Source organism: Pelodiscus sinensis, chromosome 6, assembly GCF_049634645.1.
Source record: "Pelodiscus sinensis isolate JC-2024 chromosome 6, ASM4963464v1, whole genome shotgun sequence".
Classification (NCBI taxonomy): Eukaryota; Metazoa; Chordata; order Testudines; family Trionychidae; genus Pelodiscus; species Pelodiscus sinensis.
The window spans coordinates 63495986-63517611 of NC_134716.1; the positions used below are offsets into that span (position 1 = coordinate 63495986).

Sequence of the window (21626 nt, forward strand, 5' to 3'; positions counted from 1 at the left end):
TTATTTCGTACTTCTTTCTTAAGGACTTCTTGTTTTCCTTCTGGACTATTTTTGAATTCTCATGTTTGACACAGTAGCAATAAAAAAATAAAAAGATGAAATAGGCAGGTCTTCCTTGTACAATTTCACCTTTAAAGTCGTACCTAAAAAACCATTTTTCTTTTCCAGATTATGAACCAACAGGAGAATGAAGGCGAAGACAATTGAGTTAGCTGCAGAAGCCAATATTTTAAGTTTCTCATGTTGACCTGGATGACAGTCGATTTAATTTTTTTTTAAATATTTCATTTAACTATTATATTTAGTTAAACAATTTTAACAAAAACAAATTTGATTTTAAAAAATTTGAATGTTTAAATTCAGAAATTCATATACTTGTTTTAGTAAAATATTATATGTTCGCTGATGAAGAAAAAAATCCAGAATAATTAACATTGCCGTTTTAGTTATATATAACAATTTGAATGTTCTCCTCCTAATACATCATGGCAAGAAAATCATCCAAATATTAATAATTAACCTGTTGAACTGAAGATAGCTCACCTCCCAATGACTTCATAAAAATTTGCTTTAACTACTTTTGGTAAATAAAATAATCAAACTTCATTCATTTTCTGATATAGCTGTAAAACTAAGCTGAAAAATTTGCAAAATAAATCACTATTTAAAAATGTACAGTATGTGTGTACCTTCTAAAAATGAAACCCTCATCTGTGTCCAAGTTGTGAAGAATATGTATTAAGGTGATGACAAGCAACAAAAATGGACTTTTATGTAGAAAACAATGATTAAATCAAGTCTTCCTGAATAGTGATTTAAATCGTTATTTAAATTAAATCCATCCTGATAAGTCGTCGACTCATTGGTCTGACCCAAGATGGCTGTTTTTATATTCTTTATATTTACAAGAAATCAAAACCTATAACATCACAGAGAAAGCAGGGAATCAGCACTACAGGTCAGAAAGGGAAATAATCGATGAGAAGACCTGTATTTTGACCAGAGGTTCAGAATGCAAAAGAGTTTGAAAAATCCTGATATATATGCCTTTTCCAAATTTGTGTATTTTTGTTCTCAATTTCACATCTTATCTTCCTAAATAAATCACTTTCTCTGTCGTAATTATTAAGCCAAAGTCAGAAAATGTTGATTTAGGCCCAAAAAAGCTGAGTCTCTGCAAGAATTTGTGCGGTATTTCACTACCAAATCATTTACTTGTACCATTTATTGACTTCTACTGCACATTTATTGATGTTAATGAGTTCATATTATCTGAGCAGGACAAGATAAAAATATATCTTTTTAACAATATTTTCAAGGCTGTTTCAAAATATTTAAACCTTCTCCTTCATTAAGTTTCATAGATTTAGCAAGAAGCAGTGCCTTAAATAAGAGCGATGTCATTAAACCCAACTAATTTATCTTCAACAAAATATGAATATAGTCAACGGATTATAGAAAAAAAGATCTGAATGGTTACCTTATCTATGTGTTTCATGGGGAGAAACTCCTGAGTTTAAAAACTTCCTAGATTTTTTATTTTCATTTTAAATTTATACATGCTTAGCCTCTTTAATAAACATGAAGGATATAGAGTTGACCTTGATTGAGAGGTAAAACTGGTTTATTAATGGTAATAGTAAATTTTAATTATTTGTAATGAAATATAAATAAATTAACATACAGTCAGAAAAGGTATGCTTTCTCAAATATTCCGTGGAGAGTCCTTTTTAGAAATAATTTTATGGAGTCATTCACATACATTACCTGTGCATAGTTAGTATATGACATATAACCCAGATTGCAAAATCCCTTTTTATCCAAGAACCTAATTACCTCTGCTGCATAATTTGACTGGAAAGCAATGGGGAAAAAAACCAAACCAAAAACCTTCACAGAAAGTGACTACAGGTTTGCTAATATAGGTGTGTACTGTTGCTTTTTAAAACGTAATTCAAAATTTAGTTGTTTCAGTTGTCATGCTACTAAAATTATCCTGTTTCTAAATTTAATTGCAATTCAGATCCTAGAAAATACTGTTTTCACGTATTAACTAAATACAAAAGACAGATGTTACACAAGGTGAACAAACAATTCAATTTAGTCTTCTATTTTAACCACCCCTTTAGCCTCTGCCAATTGCCCATTGGTATAATCTTCCATCATTTTCCAGGGAAAGCTTAAGGAACAGCAGTTAATTAAAAAAACCCTAATCCTCCAAAACCAGAGGATCCATCATGCCTTCTCTCCATGGAAAAATAATAGTAAAACATGGCAATTTTCAAGAGGAACACACCATGTGTTCCCAGAAGAGGAAGCGTAGGAGAAAAGCAAAAAGACCTGTCAAGAGCATCTATGCTAACCCTTCTATTCTCATTAAGAAAGGGCAGTTTGGTGAGTATGGGAAGGAACCTTTCCCACCTACCCTTGCAATGAGAGGCAGAGAATTATAAACAAATAATAAATAAATGAATGATGACACAGCTAAAAACACCACCATTGGCCATAATGCATTTAGGCAGTTGGTAAAGTAGGACATTGAAATGAAAAACCCTCTACAAAATGAAAGCAGAAAGGGAAGGGATGGGGAAGAGACTACAGGAAGGTCAAAGAACTATTTACTGAGCTTGCGCTCCCCACTCAAACCCAGTGCTTTTGAAGAGCTGACTGAGAGCCCAGTGTATTCCCCTCCCATGTGTCCTATGTTCTACCACTGGGAGAGGGGAAGAGGAACCTACTCCTGTGAGACTCTCAAGCCCGGAGCAGAGGATTTGTCCAACCTAGCTAACAGAGAAGAGTTCCAAGAATTGTGCATGTGTGTTGTTGATTTTTTCCACTCATGGGATCCTAAACAAAAAAAATTATACACTTTATAAAGGAAAAAACCCCTAACTCTGGCTTTTAGAGACCTAAACTTCTATGTAATGCAACAGCCAAAAATAAATTAATCAAGTTATTTTAATAAGCTATTATAGGTTTATGTTCTGGGTTGAAGAATGATGGCTCGATATGACTGGTTGCTTTGGCAGAAGAAAATATGTTGCAATTAGGTGACTGTTTGCTTTCATTACCATGCATAGTTCTTTTTGTGACCTTCACTCTCTCCTGACTATATTTCAGTAATGTGTTCTGTTCATTCATTCATTCATTGGAATATTTCAATATTATGTAGGCTTTCTGAATTTTCTTATCACTGTGTTTATTTCTCTGGGAGGCGTATCATTTGTTATGCTCTGTAAGAAAGGTGTTCGCTTTATAAAGATAGTAATAGAAATGTAGCCGTGTTAGTCTGGTGTAGCTGAAGCAAAATCCAGGACTATGTAGCACTTTAAAGACTAACAAGATGGTTTATTAGATGATGAGCTTTCGTGGGCCAGACCCACTTCCTCAGATCAAATAGTGGAAGAAAATAGTCACAACCATATATACCAAAGGATACAATTAAAAAAAGTGAACACATATGAAAAGGACAAATCACATTTCAGAACAGAAGCGGGATGCAGGACCCAGTATAGGCAGGAGAAAACCTCAGTTGTCTAGGGGTTGGCATGGGTAATGCCAGGCATCTCTTCTCATCCCCTGCCTGCAATAGCCATACACTGTCAGTTCCCCTTTTTGATGGGGCTTTCCGGTTGAAAGTCAAATACCTGGCTATCCTAGTACCCAGACTTGGGGATTTTTTTTGATGAACAGATAGAAAATATCAAGCAATATAAACACATATTTATGAGAAAGCTGGTTCAGTGAGTAAAAGTAATAGTATTTCACCTATGAAGGTCTAAGTTCAAGTTCTTAGTCTGACATGTCATCTCAGGAGGTATGCTGCCTTCCAGCAGCCCGTATCCAAGGTGTTACAGAGGCACCATCAAGGATTATCTGGCCCTCTGACTACTACCCCATGCTACTCATCCATGTGGGCACTACTGATAATGTGAGGTGTGACTGAGTGGATCAAGAGTGACTACAGGGCTCTGGGAGTAGGAGTGAAAGAGTTTGGAGCTCAGGTAGCATTGTCTTCGATCCTTCCTGTCAAAGGTAGGGGGCCCAAGCAGAGACAGGTGCATCCTGGAGGTGAATGACTGGCTGTGAAGATGGTGTGCCAGAAGGGCTTTGGCTTCTTTAACAACAGGATGCTATTCCAGGAAGGACTGCTAAGCAGGGATGATGTTCACCTTTCGAGGAAGGGGAAGACCATATTTGGATACAGACTGGCTAACCTAATGAAGAAGGCTTTGTTCGATGGCGACAGGTGATCAAAGCCCATGGATAAGGGAGGAACATGGAGACCTGGAAGATGGGTCAGAAATGGGAGGGATTGTGGGCTATAATAGCAGAGAGAAAGGAGGGACAAGGCAGAACTGGGAGGCAAGATCAAATCAGTATCTTAGATGCCTATATACAAATACAAGAAGTATAGGTAATAAGCTGGAAGAACTTGAAGTGCTAATAAATAAATACAACTATGACATCATTGGCATCATAGAGACTTTGTGGGATAACACACAATTGGAATATTGGTATAGAAGTGTACAGCTTACTCAGGAAGGACAGGCGGGGAAAAAAGGGCGGAGGTGTTGCCTTATATATTAAAAATGTACATACTTGGACTGAGGTGGAGATGGACATAGGAGACGGATATGTTAAGAGTCTCTGGGTTAGGCTAAAAGGGATAAAAAACCAAGGGTGATGTCATGCTAGGGGTCTACTACAGGCCACCTAACCAGGCGGAAGAGGTGGATGTGGCTTTTTTTAAACAACTAACAAAATCATCCAAAGCGCAGGTTTTGGTGGTGATGGCAACTTCAACTATCCAGAGATATATTGGGAAACTAACACAGCAGGGCACAGACTATCCAGTAAGTTCTTGGACTGCACTGAAGACAACTATTTATTTCAAAAGATTGAAAAAGCTACTAGGGGAAGCTGTCGTAGATGTGATTTTAACAAATAGGGAGGAACTGGTTGAGAATTGAAAGGGGAAGGCAGCTTGGGTGAAAGTGATCATGAAATCACAGAGTTTCTGATTCTAAGGAATGGTAGAAGGGAGAACATCAAATTACAGACAATGGATTTCAGAAAGGCAGATTTTAGTAAGCTTAGAGAACTGGTAGGTAAGGTCACACGGGAAGCAAGACTGAGGGTAAAAACAATGGAAGAGAGTTGGCAGTTTTTCAAAGGGACATTATTAACAGCCCAAAAGCAAACTATTCTGCTGTGGAGGAAAAATAGAAAATATGGCAAAAGACCACCTTGGCTTAACCAGGAAATCTTGCATCATCTAAACAATAAAAAAGGAGTCATATAAAAAATGGAAACTAGGACAAATTATAAAGGATGAATATAGGCAAACAATACAGGAACGCAGGAGCAAGATTAGAAAGGCAAAGGCACAAAACAAGCTCAAACTAGCTACAGGCATAAAGGTAAACAAGAAGGCATTCTATAAATATATTAGAAGCAAGAGGAAGACCAAGCACAGGGTACGCCCATTGCTCAGTGAGGAGGGAGAAACAGTAACAGGAAACTTGGAAATGGCAGAGATGCTTAATGACTTCTTTGTTTCGGTCTTCACCGAGAAGTCTGATGAAGGAATGCCTGACATAGTTAATGCCAGTGGGAAGGAATTAGGTTTACAAGATAAAATAAAAAAGAACAAGTTAAACATCACTTAGAAAAATTAGATGTTTGCAGGTCACCAGGGCCTGATGAAATGCATCCTAGAATATTCAAGGAGCTAATAGAGGAGATATCTAAGCCTTTAGCTATCATCTTGGAAAATCATGGAAGAGAGCAGAGATTCCAGAAAACTGGAAAAAAGGGCAAATATAGTGCCCATCTATACAAAGGGAAATAAGAACAACCCAGGAAACTACAGACCAGTCAGTTTAACTTCTGTGCCAGGAAAGATAATGGAGAAAGTAATTAAGGAAACCATCTGCAAACACTTGGAAGATAGTAAGGTGATAGGGAACAACCAGCATGGAATTGTAAACAACAAATCATGTCAAACCAATCTGATAGCTTTCTTTGATAGGATAACGAGTCTTGTGGATAAGGGAGAAGCGGTGGCTGTGGTATGCCTAGACTTTAGTAAGGCATTTGATACGGTCTCGCGTGATATTCTTATCAATAAACTAGGTAAATACAACTTAGATGGGGCTACTATAAGATGGGTTCATAACTGGCTGGATAGCCGTTCTCAGAGAGTAATTATTAATGGTTCACAATCCTCCTGGAAAGGCATAACAAGTGGGGTTCTGCAGGGGTCTGTTTTGGGATCGGTTCTGTTTCAATATCTTCATCAATTATTTAAAAATCAGTAGAGAGAGTATACTTATTAAGTCTGCAGATGATACCAAGCTGGGAGGGGTTGCAACTGCTTTGGAGGACAGGGTCATAATTAAAAATGATCTGGACAATTTGGAGAAATGGTCTGAGGTAAACAGGATGAAGTTTAATAAGGACAAATGCACAATGCTCCCCTTAGGAAGGAACAATTAGTTTCACGCATACAGAATGGGAAGCGACTGTCTAGGAAGGAATACGGCAGAAAGGGATCTAGGGGTTATAGTGGACCACAAGTTGAATATGAGTCAACAGTGTGACACTTTTGCAAAAAAAGCAAACATGATTCTAGGACTCATTAAAAGGTGTGTTGTGAGCAAAACACGAGAAGTCATTCTTCCACTCTACTCTGCACTGGTTAGGCCTCAATTGGAGTATTGTGTCCAGTTCTGGGCACCACATTTCAAGAAAGATGTGGAGAAATTGGAGAAGGTCCAGAGAAGAGCAATGAGAATGATTAAAGGTCTAGAGAACATGACCTATGAAGGAAGCCTGAAAGAACTGGGCTTGTTTAGTTTGGAAAAGAGAAGACTGAGAGGGGACATGACAGCAGTTTTCAGGTATCTAAAAGCATGTAACAAGGAGGAGGGAGAAAAATTGTTCTGCCTGGCCTTTGAGGATAGAACAAAAAGCAATGGGCTTAAATTGCAGCAAGGGAGGTTTAGGTTGGACATTAGGAAAAAGTTCCTAACTGTCAGAGTGGTTTAACACTGGAATAAATTGCCTAGGGAGGTTGTGGAATCTCCATCTGTGGAGATATTTAAGAGTAGGTTAGATAAATATCTATCAGGGATGGTCTAGACAGTACTGAGTCCTGCCATGAGGGTAGGGGACTGCACTTAATGGCCTTTCAAGGTCCCTTTCTGTCCTAGTATTCCATGATTCTATGCCTGTGTAACAAGTAAAACATATTTCCATTCAAATTTGCCATCAAGGAGGTGAAAATAGTAGTAATATTTCATGCACAGCCACTGCTCCTCTAATAGACATCTAGTATCCAGTCCTTACTTTGTTTGCCCCATTCACCAGCACCAGAATTCCTAACTTTGCTAGGTGGTTTGGTCCTACTCTTGGTGTGCCGGTCATTTTTAACTTTCAAAAAAGGCTTTGTACTAGGTGTGAAGGACTGTAAATAGTATAAAGGCTGCTGAGGCATGGAAGCTAGTTAGAATATCCAGAACATAGAGCAGATCAGGATCAGATCTGAAGCCTGGGGAAGAGGAGGGGAACTCAACCTTTAGGTGGGTGTAAAGGTAGAAATGGTAATGAGGATAGGCGAAAGATTTGAAATCCCATTTTCTGATTTCCTAACAGACCACTCCATCAGAGACCTACTTTTTCAACATATCCTGGGCTCTGTGAATCCTGGACCAAAAACGGCAATGGTATTTAAGGGCAGAATATAAGAACACTGGCATTTGTGGAAATCTTCACAAAGCATGCCTACAATAGGCCTGGCTCAAGACAATGCTATTAACCTCCAAGTTTCATGACCAATTAAGTCACATATACAACAATCTCATTAACAAAGGCAATAAATCATAATGGGACTAAGATTTCACTCTTGCATCTGTGTTTCTGTTAATACTATTGTTCTATAAACAATAAACTACACCAGGGTTACTCAACTTTGGAAGCCCAGGAGCCACAATGATACTCATAGTACACATCAAGGGAGGCAACTTAAGTGTGGTTGCATATATGCACAAATATATATGTAAACAGCTTCTTTCACACAATGCCCTGACACCTCCTCCTTGGGGACTAGAAACGCCGACACCCTGTACCTGTCTGTTCCAGCTAGCCTGTCCGCTTGCATCTTTCAATTCTCACCCCACCTGGGAGATGCCTTGCCATGGAGGAGCATATGCCCAGTGGAGGCCATGTTCAAAGGATCCCACCTGTGAGCAGTGTGTTGAGTCCCGTGTGTCAAGTGCCATGTAAACCCAAACTGCACCGCAGGCCGCAAACAAATGGGCTGTGTGTTGAGTAGTCTGAATGACACCCAAACCTTGCATGGAAACACAACCTATTTCTTTGTGAATAGAATGGTTCTTGTTACAGCTTTGAATATAATTTTGAAGCATTTTATTAAAAACCATCACCTGTACTAAGTGTGTTGCATAGGAAAGAATACTAGAGGTTACCAAAAACAGTTTTTCTTTCTACAGACAGATTTCAAGGGAGAATAAAATACCTAGTAGCAATTATTATCTTAACAGTGTGAAACTGTCTCCACCTGCTGGAAAAACACCAACACAGCAGTCCCAAAGTACAAAGAAAAAGAAACAATATAGTTTCCCCAAAGTACCTATTTTCATACATTTAAATGAAAGAGATATAGATAAAACACAGAAAAAACTTTAGTGGAAAGCACAAATTATAGATTATTGTTCACATGTCCCAAAGATATTATGGAAGCCAAATTATTAAATTTAATTAACTTATCTATAACAAAGGCCTCAGTAATGTGATTAACTCATGAAAGGGGTGTATTTTGTCCTACAGTGGAGTGAAGAGAACTAAGAACACTATTCCTGCATTCAACAGTTATCGAGTGGTATTTCCTAAAAGTCTATAAAGTGGGTTGGAGACTTCACAGCAGACCTACACAGCTCATGGCATCATAGAATCATAGAATACTAGGACTGGAAGGGACCTCAAGAGGTCATCGAGTCCAGTCTCCCGCCCTTATGGCAGTACCAAATACTGTCTAGACCATCTCTGATAGATATTTATCTAACCTACTCTTAAATATCTCCACAGATGGAGATTCCACAACCTCCCTAGGCAATTTATTCCAGTGTTTGACCACCCTGACAGTTAAGAACTTTTTCCTAATGTCCAACCTAAATCTCCCTTGCTGCAGTTTAAGCCCATTGCTTCTTGTTTTATCTGCAGAGGCCAAGATGAACACGTTTTCTTCCTCCTTCTTATGACACCCTTTTACATATCTGAAAACTGCTATCATGTCCCCCCTCAATCTTCTCTTTTCTAAACTAAACAAACCCAATTCCTTCAGCCTTCCCTCTTAGGTCATGTTCTCTAGACCTTTAATCATTCGCGTTGCTCTTCTCTCGACCCTCTCCAATTTCTCCAAATCTTTCTTGAAATGCGGTGTTCGGAACTGAACACAATACTCCAATTGAGGCCTAACCAGTGCAGAGTAGAGCGGAAGAATGACTTCTCGTGTCTTGCTTACAACACACCTGTTAATGCGTTGCAGAATCATGTTTGCTTTCTTTTCAACAGCGTCACACTGCTGACTCATATTCAACTTGTGGTCCACTATAACCCCTAGATCCCTTTCTGCCGTACTCCTTCCTAGACAGTCACTTCCCATTCTGTATGTATGAAACTGATTGTTCCTTCCTAAGTGGAGCACTTTGCATTTGTCTTTATTAAACTTCATCCTATTTATCTCAGACCATTTCTCCAATTTGTCCAGGTCATTTTGAATTATGACCCTATACTCCAGATTAATCGCAACCCCTCCCAGCTTCGTATCATCTGCAAACTTAATAAGTCTAGTTTCTATACCAATATCTAATTTTTTGATAAACATATTGAACAGAGCCGGTCCCAAAACAGACCCCTGCAGAATCCCACTTGTTATGCCTTTCCAGCAGGATTGTGAACCATTAATAAATACTCTCTGAGAACGGCTATCCAGCCAGTTATGCACCCATCTTATAGTAGCCCCATCTAAGTTGTATTTACCTAGTTTATTGATAAGAATATCACACGAGACCGTATCAAATGCCTTACACTAAATTCTAGGCATACCACAGCCACCGCTTCTCCCTTATCCACAAGACTCGTTATCCTATCAAAGAAAGCTATCAGATTGGTTTGACATGATTTGTTGTTTACAAATCCATGCTGGTTGTTCCCTATCACCTTGCCACTTTCCCAGTGTTTACAGATGATTTCCTTAGTTACTTTCTCCATTATCTTTCCTGGCACAGAAGTTAAACTAACTGGTCTGTAGTTTCCTGGATTGTTTTATTTCCCTTTTTATAGATGGGCACTATATTTGCCCTTTGCCAGTCCTCTGGAATCTCTCCTGTCTGCCATGATTTTCCAAAGATGATAGCTAGAGGCTCAGACCTCCTCTATCATATGGCTAGCATAAACTGAGTTCTCTGAAAAGTTTAGAGCTATAGAACACAACACTAATAAAGGCAATTAAGACGTAATATATTCAGGGATATAAGTTACAAAAATGCTAATAAGAAATTTACCTGGAATAAGCTCCATAACTATATAAATAGGCTGCCTTTGAGTGCAAACTCCTATTAACTTCACAATATTAGGATGGTCATACTGCTTCAGTATTCTGTATAGGGTACAAAAAAGTTTAATTACATTAGTATATTTCATTATGTAAGCCAACTTAAATAAGTATCAGGTGAAAACATCTTAAACCCGTAACATTATTTTAAAGCAAAATTTCCCTTATTATTATCCAAAATACAAACAAGTTGCTTATACTGCATAAAAAGTACTACAATCGTACCACTTGATGAGAAAAATAAAAATTAGTGACTACATTCGCTAGTTTACAAGTCAAGATCACCATAAGTATTCTCATAGTGGTCCCATCATTTGTCCGCATCATAAAAAAACTATATAATTTGGCATCACAAGGCGATCATACCTCATGAAGCCCAGAATTTAGCTAGAAGATCAGAACTAGGGAGTACTGGTACAGTGCTGTCAAAAACCTTGCAAAGCTTCTGTCTGCATTCAACCTCCAACTTACTTTCCTGAGTTTTAAATACAGTCAAAATAATTTGAACTGAACACAAATATTAAAGGATAACTATTCCAATCTAGGAAGCTAAAACAATAAAATTTGAATCTATTTGAGTAAGGCTATGATGACAACATCTACAGACAAAAGAATATGGCAGGAAGGCTAATGAGAATTCTAGCGAGACATCATAAATTTTGAAAGTTAGCTGCCTAGTGCTTTTTAACTTAAACCACTTCTTGTAAAAGAAAAATGGAAAGATTCAGTATGCTTGAATGCAATCTCAGTCAGAAATTTCATTTCAATATAAAACCATTTCTTGAGTTGGAGGCTGCTTAACAAGTGAAGCAATTCCCTGATAGCCATGCAGGCTATTAGCATGAAATCAAAACCATTTTCAAGGAATTATATAGTTGAGATACCCAATACAAGTAATTTGTATGGGCGTTTTCTATCTTTCTAAAACTCAATTATTTATCTAACATGAAACTATGTTAAACTCTAGAGCAAGGACAGCAAGATCATTTAAAACATTTTAAAATATTGTGGTACACTCCCTTACCCTTAGTATTTAAAAGACCATGTACTTATGTTATCATGTATCCGCTCACATACATGTGCTTACTAAGTTTTTCACCTCCTAATAATAGGGATGTTGGCTATCATATAATTGAATAGCTGTGTAATTGCATAAAATGTTAATGGTTACATGACTATCTGAATGTCCCTGGTGGCAGGAGTGGTAGTCAGTGCACTCTGGCCCCACTCCTGAGGAGTCCCCTGCCGCCCCTTGCAGCTGCCTTTGCATCAGATGCAGCAGCACAGAGTAGCAGAGGGAGCCAGTCTGCAAAGGGAACCAGTTTAAAAACCAGCTCCCCGCACAGACCAAAGGCCCTGTCTGCAGGAGATCCAATCCTGGACCCCACCACGAACAGGGGCTGCTGCCACAAAGCAGCCTTTGCCTGCAGGGAGCCCAAGTTTGCTGCTGAGAGAGGGTGCTCCACAGGATGCGGAGCAGCCTGTCTGCAGGAAGTTTGGACTCTCTGTGGACTGCCCGTGGAGGGTCCAGGCTAGGCTTATGGGTTAATCGTATAGTCAAGTACACATTGACATGCCTACCTAATAATATAATGGACATTCCAACCTCATTTCCCAGTCCTTCCAGATAGCCAGTTTCTTCCTAGAAAGATTAGTTAGTGAGGTTAATACTAACATCACCATGCCTTTATGACTACCATTACCGCTCTAAAGTCTTGCTTGAGTGTGTGATAAGGTCAGAATCTTGGTACAAGAAAAGCTCTTAACTAGGTGGCAATGGGCTTATTTATGATTGTTGGACTGGTGACTAAAGATTTCTGAAATCTTTACTTTTCAAAATTAAAAGAACCCTCCAGGATAAGCACATATCTAATTGCATTTAAAGAACTCACCTGGCCTCTGATAAAAATTTTATTTTCAGTTCCTGAGGAAGATCTTCTTTACAAGTTTTTACAGCAACAGGAGTTTTATCCTTTAATGTTCCCTTATATACTTCACCAAAATTACCCTGAAATTGTAAATATACATATTCATTGTGCTGAGTAAAGTCATTTTTAAGTTTTCAGAAAAATATTAATTATTGAAGAATCGATACGTTAGGTAATAAACTATTTTCATTGGGATCAATGTTTTAAAGATGCGCTTATAAAATCACATGCTAACTTCAAAGAAGGATTGCTTTGTTCCTTGCTCTAACATTCAGTCTGTAATACATTTTTATATTTGATACCTAACATTCAGCATTCGACAAGTAAGTTCTAATGTCACTTTTCTGAAAGCAGTAAAATACTTTTGAATAATCAAAGCAGAATTTTCTTCAAATTCTTCTTTTAGTCATTGGAATGACATTAACTTCTAAAAGGTGGATGACACATTGAAAATATTACTTGCTTCCTTTTCTTCTATACTAATCCCACATCTCTATATAAGAAAATGGAATGATTTTAAGTCCCTACTTTGGAATGTAGAATATTTTGTTACCTAATATGGTCTTTGATGGAGCATGATGTAGGCAACTGTACTAATTGCAGTATAACTGACTATTGCTATGAATAGTTCTCATCTGCGTAGTTTCATTATATATAAGCAAGGACGGGACAGGACAAAGGCTCTCCATATATAGGAAGATTTTACCCTCCCATTTTCAGAATTTTATATTCTACAGAAAGACAAGAATTTGAGGCCTCACATTTTGTCAAGTGGAAAAGCAACTCATTCTAAATTCAGGTTTCTGAGATTCCAAGCAAGAGCTTTTCAGTGAAAGATGTATTGATTTTATTGGCCTTCACTGCAGGATAATATGGATTAATTAGGCAGGAGGACAGTAGAATGAAGACAACTAACAAGTAATTTAAGCTACCATAAAGTTGCTGATTACTTAAATAATAACTATGATCAAGATAGGGGAAGCAATTAGTTCAAGACTGAAGGTGCAGCAAATCACAAGAAACTACGGCAGGCCCAAGGGTGCTCTCAATTTCTGCTTCTTTACTACTTAAGAAACTATGAAAAGGCTATACTCATGCAAAGGAGCAGACCAGGCACAAGAGCACATAACTAAAGGGCATATTTCTTTGATATTATTTCATCACATTTTTCTTTTGCCTATGCTCATTAATTTCTTTTCTTTTTTCCTCTAATAGCAGATATGGCTAAATCTTAAAACTATCACTGGTTTTATCTCTACACAAATCTCTTTCCTTATATGTGCTTGTGTTTGGAACACTACAACTTCAATAAGCATAGACAGAATTTGCAGGAAGTGCTTTCTTAGTTTCTCTGGGTGAATGAGGTTTTTTTAAATAATCACCACAGATGAACACACATACTAATCTGAAAAGCAAAAAAAGAGGAAAGAGATAAAACTCAGATAAATGATAGCAGTGCTGTTATAATTATATGGTTCTTCTATTCTAAATCCCTAATTACAAACATATAAGGTTGAAAAATAATCTTATATGAAAAATATGGACATATAAAATAATGTATTTAAAATATTCAAGTATACTCTTTATTCACTATATTGCCTTCAGGAAACTGACTTGTAGAATTGTGTCTTCTACTATCTCAAACCTCTATTGATTTGTATAAATGAAGATAAAAGTTCTAATTTTTAAAACTTGTAGGCTAAAACAGTTTCATGATTTTTTAAACCCTTTTTGAACATGTTAGCTGGTCAAGATGAACCAGGTTCATTATATAAAGTGCACTGCTAATCCTAGTTTAGACAAGCCCAAATGGTAAGAAACTGCTGGCTGGAACCAATAAGTTAGTGCGAAAGAAAGAAAAAAAAGGAGAGAAAGTTCTCTGAGGCTACATTTACACTGCACTGTTATTTCGGAATAAACTATTCTGGAATAGTTATTCCGAAATAGCTTATTTTGAAATAGCACGTCTACACTGCAGGGAAGCCTCAAAATTAGCCCGAGGCAGGCTTAATTTAGAATGGCCTCGGTGAGAGGCTATTTCGAAATGGCAGTAGTGGAGCATCTACATACACCTTATTTCAGAATAGGTATTTTTCTTCGTAGAATGAGGTTTATAGAAGTCAGAATAAGCCATCTTGTTATTTTGAAATTATTTCTAAAGAACAGAATTGCTATGTAGATGCATGCATAGTTATTTCAGAATAACAGCCGCTATTCCAAAATTACTTTGCTGTGTAGACGCTCCCTAAGTTCTCTATGAGCCCAAACGCGCTATTTCTACAGTGCTTCCAAGCAATGTTTTCCAAGGAATGAGATAGTAAATACTGACTTCAATACCATAAGATTTCTGAGCTGGCTGATAAAAATTATAAAAGAAAGTCTCACAGTGGAGAAAACTTGGAAGAATAGATTCAAGAAACAGCTTCTTTACTAGAGGAGCAAACAACAGACGCTTATGGGCTCAGAGCAAACTCTTTTTAAAAAACAGCTTGCACAATGGTCAGGAACAATATGAAAAGCTCGTATCAGAGAATGATTTCAATTAAAATGTGAGACAGCTTTCCACAACCAGAAGTCTTCCTTTTGGACTGTCTTCTACCCTAGATCTTTGTGCAGAAATCCCAATGATATCAGTAGTTCTACGTGCAAAATGAGGGTAGATTACGGCTCACTAAATATTCTAAGATTCTCCTGTTATTAATAACTGCAATGAGAAGTTCCAAGACATGCCTATGCTGGGAAAACTGTGGCACATTCACCGAAATTGAGTGCTTTTAATCATAATGCACAATCATTTTACTGCTTTACTACTTAAATGATGGTGTTTAATTTTAAGGAAGTTTTTGACAGAAAATGCTCTTAAAAGTCATTTATTTAGATATTGCTTTTATTGTTCAGAATGTTCCCTTTTAAATTTGAAAGTTATTTTTATTTTCCCATCAAGTTTGCAGTCACAACTCCAAACAGGGTTGCTAATTCAAATAAAGAGGCAAAACTAGAAACACTGAGCTGCAGCTGGTATTTAACATGTATTTTTCTTCAAGGTGATTCAAAACCATGATGTTTTGCAACCCATCTTGCATATACAGTGGCTCTCACAGAATGTAGTTTACACATGGCATTGCTTTTAGGGAACAAACAGAAACAGCCATTTTTAAAATTATCTGGCACTGCAGAGATGACTATTAATACAATTAAATTTACAAGGATCAAGGTACTACTTGATAATACACTTTGTAATTATATATGGTTGCGTTTTCTGGTTCTTTAATCAGGGATTCTTATCTCCTTTGAGAAATTAGTATCCAAACTTTAGGACAGATCATCTTTGAAACACAGCATTACTCCTATTCATTAAGAGCTGTAGATGATCATGTGTTTTGAAAACAAATGGAGCACAGTGTTTAAATTTATTCTATTCTTTGTGAAGAGAGGTCATAGGTGAGTGAACATAGAATCATAGGATGACAGAATAATAGAACTGGACAGGACCTCAAGAAATTACCAAGTTCAGCCCCCTGCCCTCATGGCAGGACCCTGCACTGTCTAGATCATCCCTGACAGGTGTCTGTCTAAATTGTTCTTAAATATCTCCTGTGATGGAGATTCTACAACCTTCCTAGGCAATTTATTCCAGTTTTTAACACCCTGACAGTTATGAAGTTTTTCCCTGATGTCCAACCTACACCTCACTGGCTGCAGCTGAAGCCCACTGCTTCTTGTCCGATCATCAGAGGCCAAGGAGAAGAATTTTTCTCCCTCCTCCTTTTAACACCCTTTCAGATAATTGAAAACTGCTATCTTGTCCCCTCTCCATCTTCTCCTTTCAAAATTAAACAAGCCCAGTTCCTTCAGCCTTGCCTCATAGCTCATGTTTTCTAGATCTTCAGTCATTTTTGTTGCTCTTCTCTGGACCTTCTCCAATTTCTCCACATCTTTCTTGAAATGCAGTACCAGAACTGGACACAACACTCCAATTGAACTAATCAGCACAGAGTAGAGCGGAAGAATGTCTTCTCACATCTTGCTCACAACACTCCTGTTAATGCATCGCAAAATCATAAGCAAGCTCCATTCATTCTGAGGCAGACACTACTTGCCCATTTGTTCTCAGTCTGTTCAATCTGCTGACCACTATTTAAAAACTTTTAATACATCGGCATGTGGTGGGATGGAACGTAACTGATTTGGACACATAACTTGACTAGTGTCTTCTAAGGAGTTGCTAGTACTACTCCACGAAACTGTAAACGGAAATGTCTGAATAGGTGAAGCAATCAGCAACTTCCTCCCTCTATTCATTTGTACAAAGCACAGCACTTTCTTAAAATACTTTGCCAAGGCAAGTTATAGTTACAGATGTATAGTTTTTAATGCAGAAGCAACCATTAGATCTTCTACTTTGAGTGCATATTCTCTAATGTGATATATGACATCGAGCGCTAGCAATGTCCCCCTGCCATGTATACTGGCTATACCAAACAAACAGTCTCTACTACAAAGGATACAGGGACATAAATCACACATCAGAAATGGTAACAGACATAAACCTCCTGCTTTTAACATCTGCATTTCATATCAAAAGATATGTACACAACACATCCAACCCACTGGACCTCATTAACAAGGGTCCTACAATTAACAGGGACTTCTTTTGCTGTTATTTCCACTCCAATTCATGTGATGAAGAGGGTTTGCCCATGAAAGCTCACGATTCTATGTATTTTGCTTAGTCTCTAAGGGTATGTCTACACTGCAGAGATATTTTGGGATAGAAATGCACCAGTTATTTCAAAATATTTTTCGAAATAACAGGCGCACTATTTTGCCATCCCTGTAAACCTCGTTGCACAAGGGTTAAGGGATGGCTCGAAAAAGACAGTTATTTAAAAATAGACTTGAAATAAGCTACGTATTACATATCTTATTTTAAGTTTCAGGTGCTGTGTAGACACACCCTAAGGTGCCACAATGGCTCTAGTTGTTTTTCAAGTTACAGACTAACATAGCTACGCCTCTGAGATTTTTTAACTTCTTTTACCTAATGTTGAAATGTATTACTTTTGTTCAAAGACTCACTCTGTCTTGGTCACCAACAGATAAGTAATGTATATTTGATTTTGTGACTGATGCCAGCAATGTGGTTTTTTTCCATGTTCTTCAGTAGAACTAGCATTATAAAGGTGTGGAATTTTGAGTGGACATAATTCTCTGCTTATTCATTGGCAGTTTGTGATTTTGCTTCCTTAGGCTGTCAAAGAGATTTTATCTTGTGCCAGCAGAATGCTTTGACAGAACTTTCCTTTCCTATTCTTTGAACAGTTCATTAATTCTTATAGTATAAGCAACACATATTTTATGCTAAGCCAACTGTCTTTATTTGTGTTTATGATTTAAACGACTTCTCAGATTTGGGGACATATTCTAGAGCATTAGAGGCAGTGTTGTACAGTAAATTAAACACAAGGCTGAGAGCTAGGAACATTAATTTCAATACTTATACTAACTCACCATGGGGTTTGGCATCACAGTTATGCCATGTAAAATGGGCTATAGGGCTAATTACTTCCTTAACTTATAGAAGTTTTAGAAAGATTAATATTTGTAAAAGACTTTGACAACATTATGTAAGCGTTAAGCATTATTTTGACTATATTGTGATGTTATCGTCACTACTATTCGACTTTCTTTCCAGTACTCAGTAGACCTTAAAACATTTTACTAGGTCCACATACAGAATCTTATTTTTACCAGCTCACCAATTTACGTGAACTTCTTTACTACTCTGCAGTAACATTCTCCACTGCTTGCATTTTTACAAAATATTTGATTTTTAAAAATCAATATACATATATGTAACTATATGAAATATACAAGATACTCTTAAAGCAATTACACCGATAAAAGATAAAAAATTATTATTTACAAGCAAATGCAGTGTACTTTTATGTATGCTGAAATTCAATGCTATTTGCTATGTGTTAAACCATATGAATTACTAAAGAAATGTTGTATACAGGAAAAATAAAAACTTCAAAAATAAGCGAAACTATAGACTTCACAATTAATAAATACTTAGAACTGGTAGGCTAAGTGTTTGTTTTTTTTTAAGTTAGCTCAGTTGATTACTTACTTTTCCCAGTAATTCTCCCAGTGTGACATCTTCATGATTGAGAACCCATTTCTTATCCTACAGCAAGGGGAGAAAAAAAACAGTTGTTTAGTCCATGCAAGAGTTCATTTTCTGTAAGATGCATCTGAGCTAGTAGAAAGAGACCTGAAGGAATATGTCATGCAAACCATTCATTCAGTCAACAGTATGCCAAGAAGTTATAACCTCAAGAGGCTGCAAAACAGATTTAAGAAATGTTGCTACACAATAGGATATTAAAATCTACATTATAGTAAATTTCTATCAAAAGATTAAGCCTTCAGCATATTATCTATGTAAATAGAGCACAACAGGCACTATTTTCACAAAGCTCAGTATCTGACAACTACTACTGCTGATTTTAAATATGACATTAGTCAAAGTAAGAGATAAGAATAAGGAGATTTCCTTTTGCAATACAATACAAAAAAATCCTAATTCTGACTTGATCCAACCAAATTGTTTCCCTCCCAGTACGTTGTCATAAGAACCAGTTTTTCTACAGATGAACTGGCCATGTGTTATCTTACTGTGTGCAGTTTCACATATTTCTCAAGTGTAGTTTAATAACATCTATTACAGTGTCAATATAGTACTGAAGACCAGTCATGCAAACATTCTGTTACAGATCGGCATATGTATTAAATGGCTGCAATAGCTTCTGGCTGCACTGGGACACATTTGGATTGGTACAAACACCTTTTGTTAAAACATTTTCAGGGCTGTATTAAAATGTATCGTCATGCAGAGGGATTATTTATGTTTATTTCTTTAGAGTCTTCCAGCATATAAGAGTCTAGGAACCTCACAAATACCATCAGCAACAATCTCTTATATGCACATATAAGACCATAATCACACTTATACCATGCATCTGTCCATTACAAATGAAATAAACCCAATCTCAATCAATTTATTGCCATCCCAATCAACCCCTTTTCTCCCTAAATCTCGGAGTTAAAGGAAACCTTTGTAGTGCAACTGATAAAATAGCACATCTAGCTTTAATGGACCAAGGAAAAGCAAATTCCAAATTAATGACCCTTTTTTCCTATTTCTTCCCTCCAACAGGGAGGTCAGGCTTGAGCAGCAGCACTAATCACAGCTGCAACAGACAAAGTAAGGTGGTCTCTCATGAAAATCAGTCTCAAAATATTCAGAGTTGTAAACATATTGACAGTGAGTGCAGATTACAGATTAGTGCTCATTTTTGTATTACACTGTTTAATAATCAAGTGGCTGCACTGAACATTAACTTCAGCTTTATAATGATCACACCACGTAACCAAGGTAGAACAATCTAATCTAGAGGTGACAGTAATATCAATAACTGATCAGAATTAAACTGAACTGACAAAGTTTTTCAGATTCTTTTTTTTCCTGATTTATTTAAAAGGCTCTTTTGTGCCACTAATTTTCACCTATAATTAAGAGCCACAAAGTATCATTTACCTTTTGCTAGTCATGAATTAACTTAGAACAAGTTCTGGTAAAACTTTTTTTTAAACAAGCTTACTCTTAGCCAAAATCCAAAACTGATCTAATTATGCTAAATTCAAGAATATACACTCTCTCTCTCTCTCTCTCTCTCTCTCTATGTATATATGACAATTTACAATGACCTTAGTAGACTTATTTAACATTTCAAAGTGTATACTTCCCTTAAATCTACTATATACTTGAGAGTTTTTCTGTGAGTTTGTCTGTTCAAGAACTCCTCCTAAACAGTAAGAGCAAGAACCACCAAATTCAAAACACAGCTTCCTCTTATAGTAACTTAAAGCAAAGTAAGAGTTTGGTTGTACCAGAAAAATGGTATTTGCTTGGAATGAGATTGCTCCTCAGAAAACCCACCCCCTTTGCCCACCAAGGCAGCAGCTGGGCATCCAACACGAGCCACCCAAGGGATGGACCTGGCTCCCGCATTAGGAAAGCAGGATAAAAGACCCTCTAGGAAAGTGGGATGGGTTCTGGAGAGGCCTAGGGGATATGGCCTCAGCATCTGGAGCACTTACAAAAAAGACTCAGAGGGTAACTGTATTAGTTTGTAACAAGTAGTCCTGTGGCACCTTAGAGACTACCAAATCTATAGGACCATGAATTCTCACGGGTAAAATGATGAAGCGGGTTTTACCCACGAAAGATCATAATGCTATATATTTGGTAGTCTTTAAGGTGCCACAGGACTATTCATTCATACAGAGAAGAGACAATCAGAAGTGAAAGAAGCTGGGTTGGGAGGAGAGGGCCCATCCAGGACTGTACCAGCTCAGAGTCTCTTAACAAACACTCTAGTTATCTTACCCATTACAAAGATAGCTTCCCCAATTATCACCTCTAATATCGTTAGCCCACAGACATTTACCTTCCCCCCCCCCCCCCGCATCCCCCTTCTGTTCTGATATTTGATTTGTCCTTTTTATATGTGTTCATTTTTTTAAATTGTATCCTTTGGTATATATGGTTGTGACTATTTTCTTTCACTATTTGATCTGAAGAAGTGGGTCTGGCCCATGAAAGCTCATCATCTAATAAATCATCTTGTTAGTCTTTAAAGTGCTACATAATCCTGTATTTTGCTTCATGCTCTAGGCACTCTTAAGGGCCTCCTCACTCTGGCTGAGAAACGGAAGGGGCAGACAAACCTGAACCATGCCCTCCCCCCTGCTAGATCTTTGCTAGCAGCCTCCCGGCTGCTGGCCCATCCTGCGCTATTGCACAATCGCCCCAATGGACAGTTAGGCACGTGCCAGCAGCCGTTCCCTTCATTCCTTTTCTGCACTGGACTGTGTTAGCCCAGAGAAAAGGGGAGGAGAGCGGTTGGGGAGTACCCATGGCGACATCTCGAAGAACACCAGTTACTGCACAAGGTGAGTAACCTTTCCTTCTTCTTCAAGAGTCTCTCTGG

At 37.5% G+C, this 21626-nt stretch overlaps 1 protein-coding gene across 8 annotated transcripts in view; it reads right to left on the minus strand.

The window, feature by feature from the left end:
* Positions 1 to 21626, minus strand: part of FER (FER tyrosine kinase) — a 339100-nt gene that overhangs the window by 144053 nt on the left and 173421 nt on the right. For all 8 annotated transcript variants that reach the window (XM_075932044.1, XM_075932041.1, XM_075932040.1 and 5 more), the window contains 3 exons: positions 18701 to 18757; positions 12532 to 12647; positions 10590 to 10684 (listed from right to left, as the gene is read on the minus strand). In XM_075932044.1, coding sequence (XP_075788159.1) covers positions 10590 to 10684; positions 12532 to 12647; positions 18701 to 18757 — 268 coding nt within the window. The remainder of the gene's footprint in view (positions 1 to 10589; positions 10685 to 12531; positions 12648 to 18700; positions 18758 to 21626) is intronic.